General features: G+C 43.1%; 2 protein-coding genes across 3 annotated transcripts in view; both read right to left on the reverse strand.

The window, feature by feature from the left end:
• FAM83D (family with sequence similarity 83 member D) overlaps positions 1–5,361 on the reverse strand; it is a 28,070-nt gene extending 22,709 nt beyond the window's left edge. Inside the window, exon 1 of the mRNA XM_074292661.1 lies at positions 4,823–5,361. Within this exon, the coding sequence (XP_074148762.1) occupies positions 4,823–5,293 (471 nt within the window). The 5' untranslated portion in view covers positions 5,294–5,361. The remainder of the gene's footprint in view (positions 1–4,822) is intronic.
• A 5,953-nt stretch (positions 5,362–11,314) lies between these two features.
• PPP1R16B (protein phosphatase 1 regulatory subunit 16B) overlaps positions 11,315–25,266 on the reverse strand; it is a 159,784-nt gene continuing 145,832 nt past the window's right edge. For both annotated transcript variants that reach the window (XM_074292662.1, XM_074292663.1), the window contains 5 exons: positions 24,310–24,435; positions 22,586–22,661; positions 21,307–21,436; positions 21,026–21,194; positions 11,315–18,195 (listed from right to left, as the gene is read on the reverse strand). In XM_074292662.1, coding sequence (XP_074148763.1) covers positions 17,608–18,195; positions 21,026–21,194; positions 21,307–21,436; positions 22,586–22,661; positions 24,310–24,435 — 1,089 coding nt within the window. In that variant the 3' untranslated portion in view covers positions 11,315–17,607. The remainder of the gene's footprint in view (positions 18,196–21,025; positions 21,195–21,306; positions 21,437–22,585; positions 22,662–24,309; positions 24,436–25,266) is intronic.

Below are 25,266 nucleotides of genomic sequence, written 5' to 3' on the forward strand. Positions count from 1 at the left end.
AATCCATATTAAATAAGCATTATTTACTTAATTAAAATATTAAATATTGAGCACCTAACTTATAAAAGGGACTATAGGAATCCAAAGAAATATAGACAGAGGCACTGCCCTCACAGAGCTTACAATCTGAATAAATAAGACATATAGGCAGTACCCATGTCATTTACCCTGCAAAATAGCCCAGGTCCAGTAAAAATACAACCATCTAACTAGGTGACCATAGGCATTCCTCTTCCCAAACAACTCCCACTAATGGCTATTTTCCTCTACTATTATTCCCTTCACTATCAATGTTTTAAACCTTTAATATTATCTAATGCACAATTCTCTGCTTAGTCTTCCTAACCTCCCCCCACTTTGCTTCAGTACCAATCTAGCACAGAGCCTACAAAGGCAAAGAAGAATGCCAGCATACTCTTCCTTTCCACTGACAGTAACCACTTCTGGGATTCAAAATTCTCAGTGCTGCCTTCATCTCTGCCCCTATCCTTCCTTCTCCCTCAATCTAAATTTACTCTTTATACCCAAATCCCCACTCCAGGAAGAAAACCCAGGGTTGCCTCAATCTGGTTTCACCTCCAACACAAACAAACCTTACTCGAGGCTGTCCAAGGTGGGAGTGTCAATAACTCTATGATCTGAGGGGGTGTCTAGTTCAACATCCTTCCAGTTGCAACAATTCCTCCCACAAAAACCACATGACAATGGCCAACCTGCTTCTGCTCTAGCACAGGAGTCCACTTTTCTCAGAAGGCAGCCCTTTTCACCATTGTATAGCTTGAAATTTTGGGTGATAGGACAGGAAGGTTAGGATATGGAACACAGAATTTTCCTTTTTTCCAAGTTAAAATCTGCCTATGGGTACATTGTTTTTTAAATTACAGAAGAAATCTAGTAGCAGATAGAACATGTCAGGAAATGCCTGTGATGTAAAATAAAAAATATTACATAAAAAAAAGCAAAAATTCCATGTATTGTAGAAGCTCTTAAAAAACTGGAAATTAAGAAGATACCCAACAATTATAAAATGGCTAAAGAAATGATGTTATATTAATGGAATGGAATACTATTGTGCTATAACAAACAAAAGGGCTGGTTTCAGAGAAATCCAGGAAGACATATAAATTGATGCAGAACGAAGGGAACAGAACCAGGAGAACAATTCATACAACAACAACATTGTAAAAACAAATAACTTTGAAAGATTTAAAAGTTTGATCAACACAATGACCAACCATGATTACAGAAGATCTATGATGACATTGTTACCCACCTCCAGACATTCAAGAAGGTCAGTGTAGGAATTAGTTTTGTGCAACTATGCAAATCTGTTGCAAGGCTTTGGTTTTTCTTTTCTTCTAAATAGAGGTGAGGGATGGGAATATAGGAAGAGAAAGTAGAGGGGTTAGTTGGAAAAAAAATTTAAACTCCCAAAGTAATAAAACTTCACTTTAAAAGTCTGTTTCCCTGTAACTTCAATATATTGGTTTTACTCCTGCCCTATAGGATGCAGAAAATACTATATCATAGTATCCTTCAAATATTTGAAAATAGCTATCAGTTGTTTCCCCACCCCTACTTCCCCCATTCTCTACCCCTGTTTTCTCTGGGTTTTTTCTATAGAAAAAATCTTGGTTGTTTTAGGTGGAGTTGTGGATATAGCAGAGACCTAGAATAAAGTTCTTGATCCATCCTCAGACACTTAATAACTGCAACTTTGAACTAAATCATTTAACCTGTTTGCTTCAGTTTCCTCAATTGGAAAATGAGGATAATAAAACTGCCTGCTTTGCAAGATTGTTGTGAGGATCAAATGAGATAATATTTGAAAAGTGTTTAGCACAGTATACGGCATACAATAGGTGCCTATATAAATGCCATTAGCATGGAATGCTTTTTAGAATATCAACATCTTTTAAAAAATATAATATGCAACTCAGAGCAGGACATAACGTAGGTCCTTGTTAATAGCTGAATATGGTTTTGTGTAAATGAACAAGTTTCAGGAGGGACATAAAAAGGTAAATGTGAATATGGAAAAAGAAAAAGATGGCAGCCTCCTCACCAGTTAGGGTCTATTAAGTAGTAGAAAAGTTTAGTACATATATTGTGATAGTTTACCTTAGATTGAGGGATTATCTGAACTCCTGTGCCTGCATTTGGGATCCTCCTCCTTAGCAGGGGGCTTCCACTTGCAGGGGATATTTTCCTCTCTCCAAAATTAAACTTTTTTCGGCCTGACTCCTAACTCGGACCTGCTTTGTTTTGACTCTGGCCACCTGCAGGTTAGAGTCCTCCATTCCATTCCCCAATAAATAGAATTTAGGCTCCTTAAAGGAAACCTTTTTGGTTTTGTCTCAGTGTCTAGAAGTGCTTTTCATGATGTAAATGCTTAAATGTACAATGGAAAGGCAAGGGTGTTTGGTAAAGATTCCTAGAATGTCAGGGCTGGAAGGGATTCTTTCATTTTATGGGTAAGGAAACAACTGAGAAAAATGAAGTATCTAGCTTGCCAAAGATCACATATCTATGAAGCACCAAAGGCAGGGCTTCAATCACTTTTAATGCCGAGAGCACTTACTCCTCCACCAAGGTTCCTTTTTAAGCAGGCAAGACCATTCCATTGAGTATGCCTTTTAGAGAACCCAAGGTACTTATTAAAAATGGAAAACACCAAAAACATTTCAGAGCTCAGGCTCTTGATAAAAAAGGAGGGGAAAAGCCGCATAACCTCTCATTTGCATTGGCAAGTTAATTCTTGTTCATACAGAGCATGGAGGATGCCCCGAATCCTGCCACAGAGTTGGATCTAGCCCTGAGGAAAGACTCACTGAGAAACCTCACAGGTTTACTAGAGAGGAAGCAGCTCATTAATGTTAACTTGTCTAGTCCGTGAAGACCATCACCAATATTATTAGTAAAGACATGTACATCTTAAGTCACATGTTTGGCTATTGCCAATTACACAAATACTCAAAGATTGAAGCCCTCAGAATGAAGTAGGAAGTACTAGGAACAGTACTGGACAGGAAGCACAAAGATCTGGGTCCAAATCCTACCTTATTAACCACATGATTACACAGAACAGATTTAGATCTGAAAGTGATCTTAGAAGTAATACAGCCCAACTCTAACTTCAGAGGTGGAAAGTTTGAGATGTGTGGACAATTTCTCTATAAGGTTACCCAGGTACTAAGGGGCAGAGCTGGGAGAAATCTGGGCTTTTAGCAATGATTTTAGAGACAAGTCAGCAGAAGCCTATATATTGTCAGATGCCCAATTACATAATTAGGTCCCCAATTACAGGTAGGAGGCCTGAGTGCTTAGGTGATTTTTACATAGCGTGACCAATATTTCTCCTTGCACAGGATCCTGTGTACAATCTCCCTCCTCTCCACAGTTGTCTAGGAAGTAACCCAGACCATTCTTGGTGACAAACTTAAGCCACGACTTCCACTAGAGTAGGCAAAAAGGCAAAGTGGGTACAACTGTTTTCCCTTTCAAATCCTTTTCCCAGCTCCGGCTACACTTCGCCCTCCTCATGGGTTCCTGCCGCCTTCAGATTACCCTGAGCGAATTTAACAAAGCCTTTTTTACAATTGAACAAAGAAATTAATTAAGATATGAATGGCTGCTAAACTGAAGAGTACGGTGATCTCCAAGTGAACTTCTAATTGTGGTAGCTGAGAGAGGGGAAGAAGGGGAGACCTGAAAGGAGGCGGCAATGGCCTTTTCCCCTCGGGTCTGCTATTTTCCAAAGGGGAACTAATCTTTTTCTAGTCTCGGGAAGGAAGGCCCCTGGACAGGAAAGTTGAGCAGACAGCTTTACCTTTGGTCAGCAGCAGCCTCTCTAATTTTTTGAAAAACTAGCATTAGTAAAATCATTAATTCTATTAAAGTAATTTTTACTTGTTTAAATGAAAGGTCTTCAAAACTTGATGACCGTTCCCTATCCCCCAGTTCTCTAGACCCAGAAATCTCAGTGATTACTAGACAGCCTCATCTCAACACCTGTCACATAACAGCGCCGCTCAGGGCCGGAGCGGAGTGAACCAGGCACGTCGCCTTCTGGAGAGTAACATTATTTAACAGGTCTTAGGGCAACTGGATTGGCGTCCTACAGAAGTAAATAAAGGGCTAGGTTCTTCCCCTGTTATTCTGGCTTTCGAGGGCCCCTCCACCCAGAGGATAGCCTTTTAGGAGGAGCGAAGCGAACGGGGCAGTGTTCCGCCCCCGGGGGGCAGCAGAAGGGCCTCCTCCGCGTCCCTCTGGAAGCGGTGCCCTCCTGTTACAGTCTTGGAGACACAGAAATGATCTGAGCTCGGGAAAGCTTGGGCGCTTCAGGGGGCTCCACATAGCCCGGCGAGGAAGCCCAGGATGACTGCTAGAACAACACCCTACAGGTGTGGAGAATTTTCAGAGCGCTTTCCTTACAACCCTGGGAGGAACGCGTTGCAAATATTATCCTCTTTTTATAAATGAGGTAACTGAGACATTGGGACCGCTCAAGTGTCTGCGCTGGGATTCGAACCTGACTCGCATAACTTCCATTCTTCCCGTGCCTCTCATGAGCCCCAAAGGCCAGGATTCTTTGAAAGGACCTCGGAGCCTTAAGTTCTCGGCTTCTGCAGGGATGACAACAGCCCGGGGAGCTGCTTTCTGGTGCTCAGTTTCCCCCCCACGTAAAAGGGCTTACTGCTCCCCTGGGGCCGGCCTACGCTGACTGAGGCTGCAGGAGCTGCTTCGGTGGCCCCGGAACTCCACCCCACCCCGGGACTGGAGCCGCCAGGCTGGAAGCTGGCCGGCCAGCCCCTGCGCTCACCTCCTTGGCCGAGCGGATCTGCTTGCGCACCGCGTCCTTGCAGCCATAGGGCGACTCCTGGAAGCAAGGCTGGAAATGCGCCTCTACCCGGGTCGGGCCGCGGTATGCCCCGCGGTAGAAGGCGGGCCAGCCCAGCTCCAGCACGGGCGGCTCGATGTCCGACTGCTCCGGGAAGTAGGTGAGCGAGGAGCAGTCCTGCGACGAGGCAAAGGACTCTTCGGCAGCGCTGTCCTCGCCGCGGGCCCGGGGCCGCTGGGCCGTCTGGAGGATGCTCTGGATCTCCTCCTCCGAGAGGAAGCAGGTCACGTTCTCCCGCCGCAGGAAAGCGAGAAAGGCCTCCCGGCCTCCGGTCACCAACTCCTCCACGGCCAGCCGCTGCGCCTCGCTGTACAGCTCGGGCAGATTGGGAGGGCCGCGCGGGGAGAGGCACGAAGCGGCCAGGTCGTCCAGGAGCTGGGACGGCGAAGCCATGGCGGGCCAGCCGGCAAGCAGCAGGAGAAACGGCTGGGGGCCGGCCGCGGCTAGTGCTCCCGAGCCCGGTCCACGTTTTATAAGGGGGATTTAAATTCAAACGCGGCCCAACCATTGGTCAAAGAACCGCCCCGCCCAGAGCTCTGGCGGCCAAGCCCCGCCCACAAGCAGCCCGCGGTTGGTTAGCTGATTTTAAACTAGCTCTCGCCGTCGGCGCGGGCGGAGAGGAGACTCCGGGCAAAGGGAAGCCCCGCCTACAAACCGCTCCAAACCCCGCTCCCGGGACCCGGACGGTCTGGGAGGCGGACTAGCGCTGCAACCACTGCCCGGCCTGCTTTTGGCCTGTGTACCCCTACGTTGCCAGGTGTGGAGAAGAGCGTGCAGAGAGGATTAAGCTAAGGTCAGGCTCCAGTGTGGGCCGAGAGCTGTTTCTCTGCCTCTAGACCCCGAAAACTCGGCTCTCCCTGGCGCTGGGTTAGGACTCCCGAGAAGTTCCTCCTGGAACTCACCGCACCACCGCAGGGCTTGTCCGGGAGAGCGGCTCTGGGGCGCCCCCTGCTGGTTCCAAAGAGCGACCTTAGTTCCTGCCCAACCTGACCAGGAGAGGCCCCGTGATTGATTGACTGCCCATAGGAACCAATATGTATACAGGCCTATAAACAGAGAACGGTTCGAGATCTTGCTCCATCCCTAACTAATAAAATGACATTTTAGATGGCGCTTTGAAGTCTGCAAAAGCACTCAGATGCGGACCGGAGAAGGGCAGAGAAGGGACTCATAGCCTCTGGTCCCATTGTTCATTCTTACACAGGACTAGCGAGCTTTCCCTCCCTGGCTCTGTTTCCTCCTCATAAAATGGGGAGTTTGGACCCACTTTCAATGGCCCAACTCCCCAGATCGGGCGGACTTGTCCTACTGCTGACATCCTGGCTCTCCCCAATCTAGCCCCAACCTTAACTCATAAAATTCTCCACAGGCTCCGCATTCCAGCCCAAGTGAGCTGCTCTTTAATCCTGTTTAGATGGAGTTGAACGGGGACCTGAGAAGTAATTAAGTTCCATCCTTTTATTTTACAAATGAGGAAACAGATTCCAGAAAAGCTCATTAGATGAAGGCCCCGCCTACAGCAGGTGGCAGAGCCAGGATTTGAACTAGGACTTCGGAGTCTGGGAGTTGAGCATTCTTCTCAAGGTATCCTGCATCATCGCCCACATGTGGAATGGACTTCCCCTCACTCTTCCTTCAAAGTCAAACTTAAGTAATGCGGTAGAACCAAAAGCGGGGCCAGTTTAGCCCCTCCTGTCTCTGATGTCCACATCCAGCCTTCTTTCCCACCCTTGGACAGGTTTGGATGAGAACAATAGGAAAAGAGCAGTTGTCTCTGGGCCCAAAAGATCCATTTGCATTACAAATAATACAATAAAATAACATTTCCTCATGATCAAGTTGCCTGGTTCCTAATCAGTTGACATAAGCAGGGGAAAAAAATGAAATAATTCACTAGAGTTTAGTCTACCATCTGAGAGACCACCACAGCAAAACATCACTATGTATGATGATTCACCAAATGTTAACTATATCTGCATTTATTGGGGGAGGCAAAGGTAAGAAATGCTCCCCAACCATCAGCTAGTTTTGCTCATTCACTTATGATTACATGTATTACGTGTAATTGGGGCTGATGTCTTTAGAGTGTTGTCGTTAAGTTTCTGAAGATTCTTTCCCAGGATCCATCAGTTGCATTCTTTTTGTGGGAGAATTCCAGGAGGAACAAACAAGTAGAGTGTTCCTCCCATCTTTGTTACCACATAGAAAGTGTGATGGGCAGGGTTGAGTGGTCATGCAATTTCTGAATACCTACCCCTCTCCCCTGAGTTTTTTGTAGATTGCTGTTGCTCGAATGGTAGTAAATGGAAGTGATGGAACTCTCCCTATGAGCCCCCACCTGCTTTCAGTCCATAGGAGGAAGGAATAGAGAGAGTCAGAGGTCTGGTCTTCTTGGCCACTAGCCAAGAGAAATCAGTGCTTGTGGAAGTTGTTGATCTTCCAATTGGGTTTCCTTCCCACTCATGCATTATCATGAATATCTTATGTCTGATTATAACCAAAAAATGAGGCAGATGCTATAACTTTATGTTGTAATCAGAAGGTTAGAGATTTGAGAAGAGGTTTTAATCCCTTTTAAAAGGGAGTTGGGGTTTTGGGGAGGTGAGATATTATCTCCGCTTCATCATGAACTGAAAGAGTAGACATTAATCCCATTTGAATGTTTTACAAGCAAGAAAGACCTATCCTAACTATACCTTTAGGCAAATGTTTCCTACTAATAGAAGAGAATATCAGCATATTGCATAAGTTACAGATACCTATAGACTTAAGAGACATACTTTTGAGTCGAATAAACGCTCAGGCAGGATCACTCTCATGTGGTATACTCATATTTTACAAAGCTCTATCTTCATTAGTAGCAGAATTACCCTCAGACATGGGACATGATCATCTATCATAGGTGGAGCTCTCATAGCTATTACACATGGATGCTTTCCACAAACATTCACTGTTTCTATTATGTTTGTGGCACTGAGTTAAACACTATGGGGAGTACAAAAATTTTAAGATATCACAGTCCCTATCCTCAAAAAACCAACCTATAGTCTACTGGGGAGATTTTGTCACGTATGCAGGTAAGTGTAAATATAGGTATGGTGGTGAAAAGGAGAGATTTAATGTTCAATGAAAATTTGAGGAAGATGAGAGAACTTCCTGGAGGAAGTGGCATATAAATTGGACCTTGAAGAGAAAGAATTATGAAGGATAGAAATGAAGAGGAAGTGCTTTCCAAGGGTGGCCTCGGCAAGTGCACAAAAGTGGAGATGGCATATTTCCCAGAAAATCTGAAATAAAGGAAAAATGTAGGTGGAAGAAGGACTGTAGGACTTTAAATGCCAGGTGAAGAAAGCTGCATTTTATCTTGTAGGAAACAATAAGTCACAGTTGGCTAACTGACCTGGTCAGACTTGTATGATAGGAATAATATTTTGACAGCTGTTCGAAGAATGGATGGAAAGGAGGAAAGAATAAAGGAAGAAAAAATAATTGAGAAGCTGTTGCAATAACCTAGGTATCAGATGACGGAGGCCCTATGAATAAAAGCATTTTCAAGAGATGTCATAAAAATTAAATAATTATCAAACTGTATATACCCTTTGATCCAGCAGTGTTAATACTGGGCTTATATCCCAAAGTGATCTTAAAGGAGGGAAAGGAACCTGTATGTGCAAGAATGTTTGTGGCAGCCTTCTTTATAGTGGCAAAAAACTGGAAACTGAATGGATGCCCATCAATCGGAGAATGGCTGAATAAGTTGTGGTATATGAATATTATGGAATATTATTGTTCTGTAAGAAACGATAAGCAGGATGATTTCAGAAAGGCGTGGAGAGACCTACATGAACTGATGCTGAGTGAAATGAGCAGGACCAGATCACTGTACACAGCAACAGCAAGAATATACGATTATCAGTTCTGATAGACATGGCTGATGATGATTCAAACCAGTTCCAATTGTCTGAACATGAAGAGAATCAGCTATACCCAGAGAGAGAAACGTGGGAACAATGTGGAACACAACATAGCATTCTCAGTCTGTTGTTATTTGCTTGCATTTTGTTTTCTTTTATAGTTTTTTTTCCTTCCTTCTTGATCTGATTTTTCTTGTGCAACAAGATAACTGTACAAATATGTATACACATATTGGATTTAACATATATTTTAACATATTGAACATGTATTGGATTACCTGCCATCTAGGGAAGAGAGTGGGGAGAAGGAGGGAAAAATATGCAACAAAAAGTTTTGCAAGGGTCAATGTCGAAAAATTACCCATGCATATGTTTTGTAAATAAAATAATAAAATAATTTAATAATAAAAATAATAATAAAAAAAATCAAATAACATGATTTGCCAACTGATAAGACATGGGGATTGGAAGAAAAGAATCAGAGCTGAATTTAAAGTTGTGAGCCTGGCTTCTATGACTTTGAGAATGACGATCAAAAACAGAGAAGCTAAAAAGCCAGGTTTAGGAGAGACACATCAAGTCTAAAATGCTGTTAAATGTTCAAGTGATGTCCAGCAGGCATTGGTAGATGGGGATTGAAATTAGGAGAGTTAGAACTGATTATATGGATTTTAAAGTCATCTCTATGAAGATGATAATTGGATTTATGGAGATGGGTATGGGGTATGTAGAGAGAGGTAGGCAGAAGACAGAACTTTTCCGGACAGCTGAGTACAAGGCTAAAGTCAGGAAGATCTGAGTTCAATACAGGTTCAGATACTTACTGTATGACTCTGGGTAAGTCACTTGATCTCTGACTGCCTCAGTTTCCTCATCTGTAAAATGGGTATAATAATAATGCCATCTACTTCCCAGAGTTGTTGTCAGGATCAATTGAGATAACAATTGTAAAGTACCTGGCACATAATAAGTGTTGTGTAACTAGTAGCTATTATTATTTGTGGGAGAGAACTTCCATATTTAGAATGTTAGAGGAGAAAGATGAAGTAGTAAAAGATATGAGAAATCAGTTTTCAAGCAGTTAGAAGAACTAGGAGAGAAGCTTCACAGAAAACAATGAAGGAGAGAGTATGGGGAGGGGAACTTGGTCAGTAGGATAAAATGCTCCAGAAAACTCAAGAAGAATAAAAATAGGGAAAAGATCACCAGATTTAACCATTTAAAAGGCAATGGTGAATTTTCAGAAACTGAAAAGGCAGTCTCAGTAAAACCATGGGATCAGATACCAGATTGTTAGTAGATGGTAAAGTGGAAGTGAGGAATATAGATTATCCTTTCATGGAGTTTAACTGTTAAAAAGGAAGACAGGGATAGGACCAGATCTGAAATGAGACTGGCATAACTTGGGCTTTATTCCTAAGAATGTGGAAATTTAGGTGACCCTCTCCATTGCATTTTTCACTGAAAATTAAAAGAATTGAATTCATTGCTAGTAAACAAAAATAATTAGCTAAAATTGGAAGGCTACCAGATGGCTCCCCCCAAGCTCTATCCTATTGTTTTCTTTTTTTTCCCCCTAGTCATACATGTACATTAATTTTTTAAAATACACATTTCTTTATGAATCATGTTGGGAGAGAAAAATCAGAACAAAAGGTAAAAAACAGAAGAGAAAAAAAAACAGGAGAAAAAAAAAAGTAAACATAGAATGTGTTGATTTGCATTCAGTCTCTACAGACCCCATTCTAGATAGGTGTTCCTCTGGCTCCCTAGTAGCCTTCTGAGCAAGATCCTTTCAAGTGGAGTACGTATGGTACTGGTGTCCCAGGAGAGGCTAGAAGAGTGTCTTGGGGTCTGTTCCACCATGGGACCATAGTCTCTAAGCTCTTATTTCCCTTCTCTTCCCATGTCCCCTCTCATTTAACCCAGACCAGTGTTGTTGAGCTTGCCAGGACACCAACATTTCTGGTTTCAGCTTAGTTCACTTGAAGGTCTGGAATTGTTTTTAATGGGAGAGAATATCTGAACAAGTTTCTAGTTAACAAGGAAAGAAAAGATCATAAGTAAAAACCAAAGACAGGAGAGAGGAAAATGAAAGAGAAATTATTCTACCAGCTACAAAGTAAATTGTTCCAGGGATCTGTTTTGAGGGCCCTAAAGCATCATTTTATTTTGCATTACAAATAACACTCCTCTAGGTGAAGAGAGCAGCCAGATAAGTTGGCAAGTAGAATGTTAGTTTTTGAAGAAGAGGAACTGTTTTGTCTTTGTGCTCTTATAACCCATGAGATGCAAGAAAAATTACTTGAGTGTGAATCACCAGATGTTTTATCAGTTGCCACTGATTGTGTGGGGGTGGGTGAGTGGGAGCCGGGAGAGGCCTTTCTCTCCAACCATCTGCCAATTTGTTCCTCAGTGCCCTCCCTCAATGAGTTCCCAAATCCAACTCAGCCAAAATGAGAAGACTTCACCCTCTGAAATAAATAGTGACAATAACAAGTAGTATTAAAAGAAATTTAATAGTTTTAATTAAAAAATTCATGTCCTATGAAGGACACTGCCATTCAGAAGTTGCTCTTATCCCAGGTCCCCATCTGGGGTCCATACACACTGTCTCCATACAGTGAGAAACCACCAGTTTGACTTCAAAGTACAGCATGAAGTCATCTCCATATAATATCAAAGATTGGTGGTTGTCTTTAAAAAATGTTTTAAATATATTACTCTGTTGATTACCAATTTTTTTTACACAAAGTTGCTAATACAATATACAGTGTTCATACATTTCTCACATAAAATACATTTTGTTAAGTGTTTTATATACATCAGTGGCTTCAGACCTGGTGAATTATTTATTGCAGGGGGGCTAGGTATCTTCAAACATGTCCTGGATGCTCAGATCCACACCCTGCAACAGACCACTTAATATGCTTATCTACAACGGGTACTTTGTACCCCTGGAGTCCATTGCTGTATTCAGCACTCCAGAAATGCTTTTGTGGTTTCAAAACCAGCCCCTAATTTTACTGCCTGTGTGGTAGCTCCAGTCTCATATTCAGATGGCTACTGGGACCTAACCATAACCCTAACTCTTCTTACTGGATGCCAAAGGAGAGAGGGAGAGGCTTGCTTATAGATGCCAAAAAATTAAGGAAAATACCCTTGTGGTATCTTATGGGGGTAGCCCTTTGTAAACGCTTTTTGGACTATTCTGAAAAATACCATCGTGTCCTGAAACAAATCTAATAGGAGGAGAAATCTGGAAATGATATAGTTTAACTTTGTATGTAGCAAACTAAAAAGAGAAAAAGCCCCCATTAAAACATTTATGGCTTAAAATGATTGATTTTGTTTGATTTTGATCAACTAATTGGCAACACTTTTTCTTCTCGTGAAACAAAATTTAAATTTAACAACTACTTATTAAGTATCTGCTACATGCACAGCACTGCATGGGGGAGACATAAAGATAAATAAGATGAGGTACCTGTCTTCATGGAGCTCACAAGCCATTAGTTAGGTCTAAGGCCTTAGTAGTTACCTTAGGACTCCACTGATAGCTCGCTTCACTGTCAGCAGCTGCTCAGGCCTGAGTGGCTGGGAGTGACAGTGACTTTGATAAGCCCTCCCCATTTAGCTTCCAGCCACAAGAGAGCTCATACCTAACGGGCCCAGGGGTGTTGAGAAGGCAGAATGTTTCTAATTCTCAGTCATCTGCTATGAAATAGAAGCATTTGTTAAAATATAAACATATAACTATGCTAAGCATGATTATATTTTATAGTAGCTGACTGAGAATAAGAAACATCCTGTCACACATGTGTATATAAACACACACATACATACACGTGTTCATATAGGGATAAGTGGACACCCACATCAGCATGAATAATCGAATAATGAATAAATCTCTTTTGGCTTTGGGGTGTTCTGTTTGCACCTATGGTTGAACAGGGGTGTTCCTGGTGTGGAGGGAGTTCACTCTGCAAAGCAAAACCTGGTGCTGGGGATGTACTAGGGAGGGTCTGAGTAGTTTCTCCACCCTCCCACCGCCCACACCCTGGGGAAGCACGCTTCTTCAGTTGATGGCAAATCTCAACAAAGGTGGAAAGACCTTTGTTCCAGGTCCTGCAGCCATACTAAGCCAAGATCTTGCTGGTTAGCAGGAGTGGGCATCCGGCATGGGGGGCAAAGTCTTACAGAGGAGGGAACTAAGGTCAGGAGAGGTGAAATGGCATGCCCAAGGCCACGCAGGTAATGTGTCCGAGAGGGGATCCAAACTCTGGTCCCCGTGATTCCAAGAGGCAACCTCCTCCCAAGCTGGCCGGCGGCCTTCTGAGCCCACTCTAGGAGGCACAGATTGTTTTCCTCTGTGTTGACTAAATCACCCGGACTCTAGCACTGAGAAACAAAGGGCTGATGGAGAGAGGAGGCTGTTGGGTCTCCTGCTGGACGTCTGTGGGTCGGGCTGCGGCTCTGCCTGGCCACGGCAGAATAAGCCCTCCATTTGGGAAGAGTCCAGCCGGACGGCTGGTGCAGAGGTCTTCAGGTTTCCCACGCAGGGCCAGAGCTAAAGCTACGCGTCGGGTGGGGCCCGGTAAGGCCACATTTAAAGTTAGGCCTCGTACCCGGCAGCCCTGGCTTCGTCACTTTCAGCCCATCAGTTCCTTTGTCGCACCCACAGCAGAAAGTTAATAGGCGGGCAGAGCTCCTAGCTCCTCCAGAGCCAAAGGCTCTGGTTATTAACTTGCCTAGCTACCGGATAGAACACAGGCCCTGTTTGGCTCCATTGGGCTCAAGGGTTTCTGATTTGCATTGATTAGGCACAAGAAAAGACAAGGTTTGGGTTTTTTTGTTTTGTTTTGTTTTGTTTTACTCACCAGGCTTTTTTCTGTTATCACATTCCTCTGTTTCCAAGCAAAGAAGCTGGACAAGGCCATTTCCTATTTGTAATGCCCTTAAAAGAAGGAGGTCTTTACTCCCTGGTTGAAATGCCGGGTCTCAGTGCTTTTTCCTTTTCAGGTTATCAGTTTTATCCCACTGCTAGGGGACCCTGGAGCAGGGCCCATAATAGCTGCCCAGGAGTAGATGTAATAGATAAAATCATTGTTCTTCCAACTTCTCAGACTGGCAGACCCTTCCCCGTGCTCCCCACAATGAGCAACTTCATATTCAGCCGTGGCCTCTTTCCTGCCAAAGCACAGGGACTTCTACAACTCTTCCATGATAATTGCCTTCTTTTGCGGAGATTGGAAGCCATGGAGAACCTGGGAGAACCTCCACCTCATACACAGCTATACCTTACGTGAGAGGCCCTGAACAGGCCTCAGACCAGAAGTGGACACATGGGACTGGCATGCTTTAGAGTCCCTTCATATTTAAGACTGAAGTCATCAGGTCTTCATATCAGCAACTAGAGAGCAGATAAAGTCAATTCTTATCTCTTTGCTACCGCACACCTTGTCACCTCATCCAGCATGGAAGCCAGTGTGAACTGAAACCTGTTGGACTGGTCTGCAATTAATAAAGTTGCAAAGTCCAATGTACACAGTTTGGGGATTGAATCCTGCCCCAATCTCTGGACATGTGGATATTTTAAATGGGCCCTGGCTCTCTTCTTTGTCTTGTCCTCATCTGAGCTGCCCAATCTAAGCTAATCAGGATGCTGTTTACCTCTTTACAATAGCAAGGTGCCAGGTCATATCTCAAAAACCCCTCCTTCTCCCCAGCCAGCTCTCTGGCTCACTGAAAGACCTTTGCCAGCCCTCTATTTCTACCTCCACTTTTGTTTCTCCATCTCAGGTTCCTGAAAACAATGGTCTCAGCTTCTGCAGTTGTCTAGGGTTTTGTGAATCAGTCAAATCATGATGGCAAAGGGCTGTTAACATATAAAACACAATGTAAAAATTATCAGGCCTCAGTGAAGGCTGAATACAGAGATGTGCTTGCACATACAAATGTATTTGTATACATACACACATGGCTGAGACATCTCTGGAATGGCTTTTTTTTTTTTTTTTTTTTTTAAAGCCTGGATCTGGCTGTCTCAGCCAGGCTGAAAGTACAGTTGGCCACTTAACACAGATTCCATTTCTAATCAGCATGGAAGTTCTGACCTTTTTTTTCCCCATCTCATCTTGGATGGTAACCTGGTAGACCTCTGCTCCAGGAGGCTCACCATACTGGTATTACATTTAGTACAGATACCCAATCTGCAGTGGACTAAGCAACCCAGAACTACTGAACTTAAGGATTCTACCAGACTCAGTCTTTCTGGTAGCAAACCCTGCTACCACCCCCAGTCTGAATCTTTAATAAAAAGTTAGTCCATTGGCTTGCACAGAAATTTGTTCGCATATTCAGGAAATTATGCAACTTCAAAGCTGGTTAGAACCTTGGAGGGGCTGTAGCCTAACCTGTACCTAAGAGAGATCTACTATATAATATCACCAGCAAATTATTTTGTGACCAGTTTCAACACTTCCAGTGACAGGAACTCTACCACTTCCTGGGGCAGCTTAATCTACTCTAACTTATAGAAAGGGGGAGGTAGAAAGGGACAAACAAGCACTTGTTCCCCAAACCCTGGAAACTAGAACTTGGGCACCTCCATAGAGCTGAAAAGAGGTAGTTTTAAGACAAATAAAAAATTTGTCCTGATTACAGTTTGGAAAGGAAACATGTGAAACTCATTGTCCTCCTACCCCCAAGAGGTGACTGAGGCTGAATATACAAACAGCTTTCCCCAAGGGAGTAAATATATTCATGATGGTAGTCAATGGGCTAAGCTGAAAATTTAAGTTGTCTAGGAGCAATCAAGTCCCTTGATGGCTCTTATCAGAGAAAGAATACTGGACAGAATGGAGTGTAGAAATGATGTTGGAGTGATTTTTTTCTGTTTGTGAAGTCTAGGTTCCTTTGGGACACAGGCAGCCTAATAACTCCAGTCCTACAACTGGCTAGGCCCTTATTACCTTCCTGCATGCTGTGCTTCCTGAAGAGCCACTGAATAAATGGCCTTGTCAGTCATATGCACCATGCTTGCCTCCTACCCACCTTCTGTCACCTTTAATGAGAACCAAGCACCTTTTATTGGGGCAAACATTACCAGTCCTGGCAGGAGTTCCATCAGTGCAGATCAGTGACTGTGCCTCCAGATCCATCACCTTCCCTAACCTGTGTTTGCAGTTCATCAGAAAGGAAGCTCTTTACCTACAATACAGGGGCACAAAAACAAAGGCGGATGTGCTGGAGAGGCAGTGAAATCTTTCCAGAATCTTGTACTGACCACTTATCCCAATCAAAGATCCTACTTTTGTTACAGGCACCTGGGGACATTAAAACACTGCAGGGGATTAATTGGTGCTTTAAGCCAAATAACATTCCTACAGTGATGTTTTCATAAATTAGCAATACAAACTTCTATTTCCCTAGGCAGATGACTCAGTAATCGAAAACTGGTTAGCCTGAGTTTTATGCAATCCAAGTATCAAGAACTGGAAGGAATCTTAGAGATCATCTAGTCCATCTTACTCATTTTTATAAAGAAACAGGTCCAGAGAATTTAACTAATCTGCTCAAGGTTGCACAGCTAATAAGTAGTAGTCATTATTATCCCCCAGGTGCTTCAATTACAAAATCTAGAGATCTTTCCCTGACACAATTGTGCCTTTTCTAAATACTGTAACTAGCTTTTGGTAGACAAAAGCCAATATGAGACTTCTTGATTGGAGACAAATGTAATTTTCCCTTGGCTTTTACTAGTCTTGAAACAGTTTTTTTTTTTCCTTTTAAAATGTTGATCTTATAGATCTAACTGGAAAATTCAAGCGTTTTAAAAATCAAATAAGATTGAAGTAACCTGGTTTATTATCTGTAGCACTGGATTTTCGTGGGCACTGTGGACTGAGGCATTATCTTAGGGGGATTCACAGGGAAGCTTTTTCTCACTCTCATACATAGGTCCTCACCTCCCTTGGAACAATACCCTGAAAAGAGTCCCTATTGCCAGCAGTCATGGACTGTGGCTATGGAACTTGGTCATTCATCTATTCACTTAAACATTGAGTGTCTACTATGTGCATGGTGCTCGATTAGGTGCTATTCGTCTCTAATTTCCAAAATGATGCAAGGTCCTTGATTTCTATTAAGGGGTATTCTTAGGGAAACACCCTCAGCCACCCTGCTGAACATAACCACAGAGTTAGCACCAGCTAGGGCCTTGCCACAGTCTGGGCCCTCACTCCTGCTACGGATCTTGAGCTGAGGTTTGGAAAGCACCTCAAATTACAGACATTCTCTGCTGTCCCCATAGATCCTATGTCATAAACAAGCGAGTAGCTGTGTTCTCAGGGCCACGCTGGCCGTATACCTTTCTGTTATAGCCACCCCCTTTGGTCTTTGGCACAAATGGGCCACAAACGGTTTTGGGGGGTGGGTGGGTGTGGATGTGTGTGGGGGGGTGTGTATGTGTGTGAGACATGGAGTGTGAATGTTTGCACACTAGGACTGGCAAGGGTTTCACAAGAGCAGAGCAGGATTCCTCATGTGACATTTCAGACATCTGGCAGTCATTTGCATGAAGCTAATAACTGGTATTCTTCATTCAGAGGGTGATAAGGGCAGTCCAAAGTAAGCTCTCAGGCGTGTTGCAGTTCAGCAACACCCCTGAAAATGAGAATTAGCCTCCTGTCTACTCTCCATCCTCAGGGCTTTCCTCAGGCCCTGGCTCCCAGCCAGGTGAGGAATGCTCAGTGCCTTGGCCATAATGGTCCTCCTCCCTCCTGAGTCCGACTAAGAAATCCGACAACAACCTCGCACTTTCTCTTCCATTTCCTCCATTGGGGCCTTGAACTTTAGGAGAGGAGGGTCCCCACTGGCCACCGTGTAATATACAGAAGTCCCATTGGCACTGTAGGGAGAAGTTCTTGTTCCAATCAGGGGGGTCTTGCTCTCGCTGCTGCCCTCACCCACCCCTGTCACCCCACCACCCAGGTGGGGGTTCAGAAAGGGGTGGCTGAGGAGCTTGGCAGCTGCCCTCTGCCGCTTCAGCTCCGACAGTGTCTGGTGGCTGGGCTCCTTGTACACGTTCCAGGCCTGTGGCATGTCACGGAGGCTGGGGCTCCCATAGGGAAGAGAGGCACTCAGGGTGTAGTCTGGCACCTCGTGCACCTTCCAGATGTCACCATTGGCAAGAGAATATGGGTGGGTGGTGGCTGGAGCCCGGAGTCCATTCTGAATGGGCATGTCTCCATTAGACAGTGAGTATGGGTAAGTGCTGACTGGAGCCCGGAGGCCGTTCTGCATGGGCAGCTCTGTGTTACCCAGTGTGCTCTTGGTCATAAATTCAGAAAGAAGCAATGGCTTTTCCAGCATAGTGTTCTGTGAATGAGGGAGGAACAAGGAAGGAAAGTCACCAATTGTTAGTGTCATCCCACTATGAAGAGGTTGTGAATAAATGGAATTTTAACTCTACCATTGCTCCCACCATACCAGTAAATGAACAAATGACTTATTATGAAGTTCTTATGACATGCAAAACACCACATTAAATGAAGGGGATACAAATCAAAAAGTAATACAGGGCTATCAGAAAATCAGATTTCTACTTCCCTTTAAATCAAAACAGTCAGCAGAAGGTTCTACAAGCCCATACAGATCTGTAGAAAAACTCTCAATGTCCCCAAGGAACAGAGGGCGGAGGCAACACTTTAGATTCAGGGTTTTTGCCCACTTCTTTGAGCACCTCAGGTTTCAGTCAATTTGAAAACATAAAAACAAATTCCACAAACAGCAAAAGTAGGAGATAATTCTGTGCTTTAGAGAAGGACTCTTCACTTTGTAAAGTGATTGATCATCAGTCCTGGTGTTAGAAGTCACTCAGAATTCAACTCTCTGGGTCAGTTTCTTCGTGTGCAATATTAAAAGGTTATGCTAGGGGTACTAGTAAGAGGTCAAAAGTTTTCATTGTATTTTAGTTTCAGGACTCCTTGTGCCCTAAGAAATAGCTTTTATTTATGTGGATTCTATCTATCAATATTTACCACATTAGAAATGAAAACTGAAACATATATAATATATATACATATTATAGTCATGTCAGTTGTAAGTTAACTTCTTTTATGAAAAAAACAATAAATTTTCCAAAACAAAATTTCTGGTGACATTTTTTATATTTTGTTAGTCTCTTTAATTTGGCTTATTGGAAGACAATTGGATTTTTAAGTGTGCTTCCATATTCAGTTGGTTGTGATACGTTATTTTGATTTAAGTATTTGAAGAAAATCTGCCTCATACAAATATGTAGTTGGAAAAGAAAGGAGTATCTTAACAGGCAAATAACAAAGATAACTTTGACCTCAAAGACTACTTTAAAGTCTCTTCGGGATTCCCAGATATTTTCAGATCATACTTTGGAAACCCTTGGATTATGGTTCTTTCTTATGGTTCCTTTTAGCTTTAAATTTATGCTTTTAGTGCCTTATATATTTTTCTCAAAGACGATTTGACCTGGCATAGGAGGTAGAATGTTAGGAAGACAGAAATCTTGGGGTAAGTTTCCTGTGATACAAATGGCCTGGGTGACTGGGACTCACTTAAACCCACCTGCCCCAGGGCTTTGTAGATGAAGTGTTGCTCTGGGTAGAGTCCATGCCTTCTGGGGAATCCCCTAAAACAATGAAATCACTGGTGGAGTCTAAAGGAAGGGAATGATTCAATTTGAAAATCTGGGGTCCAAAGACAGGTCTTCTATAGAGGGGTCATGGGAGCACATGGATATGGAGAGATTGCTGTTAAGATTAAAAGAGGGAGTACCAGGCCAACGATATCTTAGTTCTTCTAGGATAAAAAATTAAAAGCTAGTTCCTTTCAGGTACAAGAAACTCCTGCATTTTCCAAACTATATTCTATCTAACCTCCGTGAGATAGAATTTCTGAGAAATAGCACTAAGATTTCTCCAAGAAAATTTTCAATGCTAGCAGTACTTTTTCCCTTGTAGGACATTAAATATGAAATTATGTATATAAAAAATGCTTCTTCTTGTTATTATATTGCTTTCTCTTTCACAAAGAATTTTGCTTCAAAATTCTCTGAAGCTTTTTCTAATCCCCAGTTTCCACAAATATTTATGTTTTCCATCGACATACAGGATATCACAAATGTTTTGGTGTTACTTAAGCTTTGAAAACATTAAATGGCAACAAGACTTTTAGGGCACCTTGGATTTCAATGCTCAAAGTGTTTGTTGTGTGGACAAATCAGTTTAAAAAGAGCAGATGTATCATTAAGTGGAAAAAGAATGGCCTGGCATCTAATATAGTCATACAGTATGCAGGCAGCAGGGGGCGCTGTCCCCCCACATTTCCACACTTTCCAGGTTGGTCTATACCTTTGGCCCCACTAACCAAAGCCTAGAGATAGATTTGCTTTCCCAATGATTCGTTTTTTTACATGTTTATTTTCCCCTACTTATGCAAACTCCCTGAATGACAATATGGAGACTCCCTGTCCCCTCTATCCTTCCCAATTCCTTCAATAAGACTTCAGAATTGTTGATCACTGAAGTCAGTGCTGGAAGGAATTCACCTTCCATATGAAGGGGGAGTCAGTATTCTGTCTTCCTGTCTCAGATACCTTCAAGTTTACCAAAAGCTGACACAAGCCAGGCCTTCATCAGCCTCAGCTCCAGGTCCGCATTCTCATGTTTGCCTTTTTCCCCCACAGACCACCCTTGACATTCCCCAGGCCATGTTCTAGAATCCCACCCACCATGCCCACTATCACCCTCCCTCTGTCTCATTTTGACTTTGACCCCTACCTTCTAGAACTCTAATCCTCTCAACTTTGCCTTGTTCTTTCACCTTTACTTTCATAACTCTATCCCTTATTCTCAGTTTCTTCCCTTGTCCCTCACTCTCACCTTCCATTCCTCACAAACCATCCTTGTCCACCATCCATTTCTCATCCTGTTTCTCCATCCCCCCCATCCTCATCTTCTATTTGCACTCTCCACCTTTTGTTATGTAACTCTTAACCTTCTATTTCTAACTACACCAATAATCTAACCTTCAAATCATGGCCTCATCCTCATGAAATGAGAAGCCCCATCACTGCGAGTGTTAAAACAACGATCAAGACTAGAACAAGGGGACTCTCCATCCCGGGTCCTGGTCCCATCTAACAGGAAGGCTCCAGACCCGTCCTCCTTACCGGGTCCTTGTTCTCCTGGTCAGAGCGAGTCTCTCTGACATCTCCATTGTAGATGGAGTTTCTCTGCTCCTCCGCTGAAGCTCGCTGCTGCCACACGATGGCTTCTTCCTCATACTCCTTCCGGTACAAGTTGGTCCTGTCTGACAAGCTCGCTCGTCTCACCACCTTCCTGAGGAGAGAGAAAGAATCCTTGGCCCTTGGACGCGGGGGGGGGGGGGGGGCAGCATGATGGGCACGGACCCCTCCGCAGCCCTGGCAGCGCCCAAACAGGCCCCACTCACCCCCGACTCCCTGCACTGGACGTGCGCCGACTCAGGGAAGACTTGTGTCTCAATTGGGACTTCATGATTACATCATGTTTGTGCTTCAGCTCCAACAGCAACACCTTGAACTCCTCCTCCTCACACAGGTCTAAAGCAGAAAGACAGGGAGAGTTAGGTTGGCACAAAGTCTGGGCCTCCTGCCAGGGGGGTGAGGACCGTTGGCCTGGATGACAGCAGTGAGGCAAACAACCCAGCACAGGCTCCACAGAAGCAGCCTGACCTGGGAAATGGGCAGACAGAAACGGCGCAGCATCCAGATTTAGGAGGGGCGACCTAGTGGGAACACCATAGGAGAGAGCCCTGGGCCTGGAATCAGAAAGACTCGCCTTCCTAAGCCCAAATCTGGCCTCAGACACTTACAAGCTGAGAAAGCTGGCAAGTCACTTCACCCTGTCTGCCTCAGTTCCCTCATCGGTAAAATGAGATGGAGAAGAAAATGGCAAAACTCTCCAGTGTCTGCCAGGAAAATTCCAAATGAAGTCACAAAGAGTCAGACATGACTGCAAAATGACTAACCAGCAGAAAAGGAAGAATACTAGTCTCTTTTCTTAGAACAAAAAAGAACCCACTCTAAAAGGTGTGAAGAGAGGAAGCAAAAGACCAAGACAATAGCCAGAGGCAAGATGGTATCATTGAAAGAACCTTGGATTTAGAGGCATAAGATCTTGATTCAAATCTTAGCTTTACCATCCTAGCTGTGTGAACCTATGCAGCTCACATAGCTTCTTTATTTTTTAAACATGTTAAATAGGTATAATAATATTTATAATACCTATTTCATGTTATGATAAAATGAGATCATATACATAAAATGTGTTATGTTTTGTTTGTTTTCCTTCTTTCTCTCCCTCCTTTAGATATAAAGTGATTTATAACACATAAATGATATAGAAATGTCGGCTATCATTATTTTAGAGGCCATTTGATGTAATGAAAAGAAGTTAGCCATGGAATCAGAAAAGTTCGAGTTCAAATCAATGTTTCTTTTTGTGACTTAAGTTTCTTAGGCTTTCTGAATTCCTCATTTATAAAATGAGGAGATTGAATTAAATAATTCTTAAAGTTCCTTCTGTTCTAAAGCCTATTATTTCTGTTTCGTCATTATTAGAATATAGAGAGGAAAGAGTAAGCTAGAAGTAAACCAGGGCACTCCAGAATTGAGAATGTTTAAGAGAAGAGGAAGAAAGATCCCACTTGATTGCAGAATGAAAGACAGAGAAGAGTTAAGAAATCTGACCTATTGGCATCTCATCCATGGATGTCCGAGCACTGAGACTGGCTCCATGGGACACCAGCAGCTCCGCCATCTGCATCTGAAACAAAGAGACAAAGCTGCTGACAGCAAACTCCATGGAGCTTGTATGAGGACCACGGGACAAAATCCTGGGCACCTGGGATCCATGGTAACCTGATAATGATACTGTGACCAGAGTTTGTACCCCTCAGGAAAACTTCCCATCTCCCTTTTCTGTCCAGGGATATCTGCCTTTTAAACAAGGAGAAAAGGAAGGAGCACTGCTTATTCCAAAGGAATACATTAGTAGAGAATTTTAGGTACCAAGGAAATGGCAGGAGCAGGGTGTGGGAATGAGGGAGGCTATTACTCATAAAAATCTTCAAATTCTCCTGAAACCACCATCTAATCTCCACTAGTCAAAAATGGCCCTCTTGTAGTACAAAGACTGATTTTTGGAGTCAGAGGACTTGGGCTCAAATCCTGACTCTAATTGATATCTGTGCAACCATGAGTCTCATTTTTCTCTGGGCTTGAAAGAGGCTGGACTAGATCTCTGTAAGGTAACTTCCAGCTCCAAATTCTATTACACTATTTATGATCAGATTTATTCAAACAAAAGTCTGACTCTAGGTACTCTAGGGATTTATAGGTACTTCCTAGGTAACTCCAAGGAGCTTCAGTGAAACAGATGCAAATAGAGGGTCTACAATTGAATTAATTCTGCTATGTCCGGGGTTAGCATCTTTCTAAAAGTAGGACACCCAGGTCCATAAAATCTAGAGACTAAAAGGTCCTAAAAGTTGGAGATAATTTAATGTAATGTATATATTTAGAGCTAGAAGAGAACATAGAAATCATCAAGTCCAGCATCCTTATTATACAGATAAGGAAACAGAGGCACAAGGAAATTAAGCATCTTAAGCAGGCTCAAAGTAGTAAAAGTCTGGTCTTTCTGACTCCAAATCCAGTGCTCTATCAACTATACCATGATACCTCAATTTAATTCAACATTTTTCATTCTATATTTGAAGAAACTGAAGCCCACAGAGATAAAATGACTTATCTAGTCCCACAGCTAACAAGTAACAGACTCAGGATTTGAACCCAGGTCTTCAGAGTGCAAAACTAGTAGTGCTCTTTCCTCTACACCCATTTTGGAACTTATTCTTCCAAAGCAGCAGTTCTGAAAGTATGATGTGGGAACTCATGGGAATCTCTGAGACCTCCATGCATCCTTGAGGTCTAAACTATTTTCATAACAATACTAAAATGTTTTAATTTTTAACATAATAAATATCAATAAATATAGTTCATATAAACAAAAGCTTTTAGGGAGGGGAAGGCTTTACTGATTTTTCAAAGTATAAAGGGCTTCTAAGAATAAGAGTTTGAGAACTGTTGCTCTACCAAACACTGAGTGCTAACTCCAGAGAGAAGGAAAGGAACCAGGGATAGATTATCACCAGGGAAGATGCCCCCATGTTTTGGGGATGAAGGATGGGGATGAAGGAATGAGAAGGTTACCTTGCATATCTCTACAGCCACTGTGGGGAATGTGGTGTATTTGGGGAAGTCAGTCAGCCTGCTATGTGATATATGATGTTTACTACTGAAGGTCTGGGAGTGTGCGAGTATCATATCTAGGCAGGAGCCCCTCCGTCCAAAGCTTGGCCATGAGGTGTCTCCTCCTCCTACCATGTAGCCAAGAGGGCTAAAGGACATACCTGGCCCCAGAAAGCAGCTGCATGGAGAGGCTCCCAGCCATCCCAGTCCTTAACGTCCACTCGTACTCCCTGATCAAGAAGAAGCTCGGCTGCATGAAGGAATCCATTGGCCCCAGCAATGTGCAGCTGAGGGAGAAGGGCAAACAGTTTAATGAGTACAACATAAGGCACTTGCTTCTGTGCTATGGTGTCACATGTCAAAGGTAAATTAAGCCAACATGCTTTTTATTGAGCACCAACTGCATACCCAAAGTGTAGCACAAAATAGGTTTTCAGCAAATGTTTATGACTGGATTTTTATTTATCAAATCCCAAGTTTGGCAATCAACAATATGAGATATTTGGGAAATGTTCCCAGACTTCAGCATTCAGCGAAAAATTAGAAAGGAACTCCTTGATCTCTCTGCTACTTTAGACATTGTTGAAAACCCCCTCCTCCTGAATAGAGACTCTCTTTCTCTGATTGCCTTGGTTCTTTTCCTAACTAAATTCTCCTTCTTACTATCTTTTACTGAATCACTACCAGTTTTCATGTCCTGACCATGGCCATCCAACACTTTGTTTAGAAACCTATATTATTCTTTCCCAATGATCTCATTAGCTCCCATGGATTCAATTATTATCTTTATGCAAATGACATGTGTGTGTGTGTATTCTTTTTTTTTTTTTTCTGAGGCAATTAGGATTAAGTGACTTGCCCAGAGTCACACAACTAGGAAGTATTAAGTGCCTACGGCCAAATTTTAACTCAGGTCCTCCTGACTTCAGGGCTGGTGCTCTGTCCACTGTGCCACCTAGCTGCCCCATGTGTGTGTATATTCTTAATCCTTTGTTCCTTAATGCCATATCACCAACTCCCTGCTGGACAGCTCCACATGGACATCCCATCAATACCTCAAACTCAACATATCCAAACTGGAATAAGTTCATTGTCTTTTCTTAAAAATCCACCTCTCC

This window comes from Sminthopsis crassicaudata, chromosome 2 (assembly GCF_048593235.1).
Source record: "Sminthopsis crassicaudata isolate SCR6 chromosome 2, ASM4859323v1, whole genome shotgun sequence".
Classification (NCBI taxonomy): Eukaryota; Metazoa; Chordata; class Mammalia; order Dasyuromorphia; family Dasyuridae; genus Sminthopsis; species Sminthopsis crassicaudata.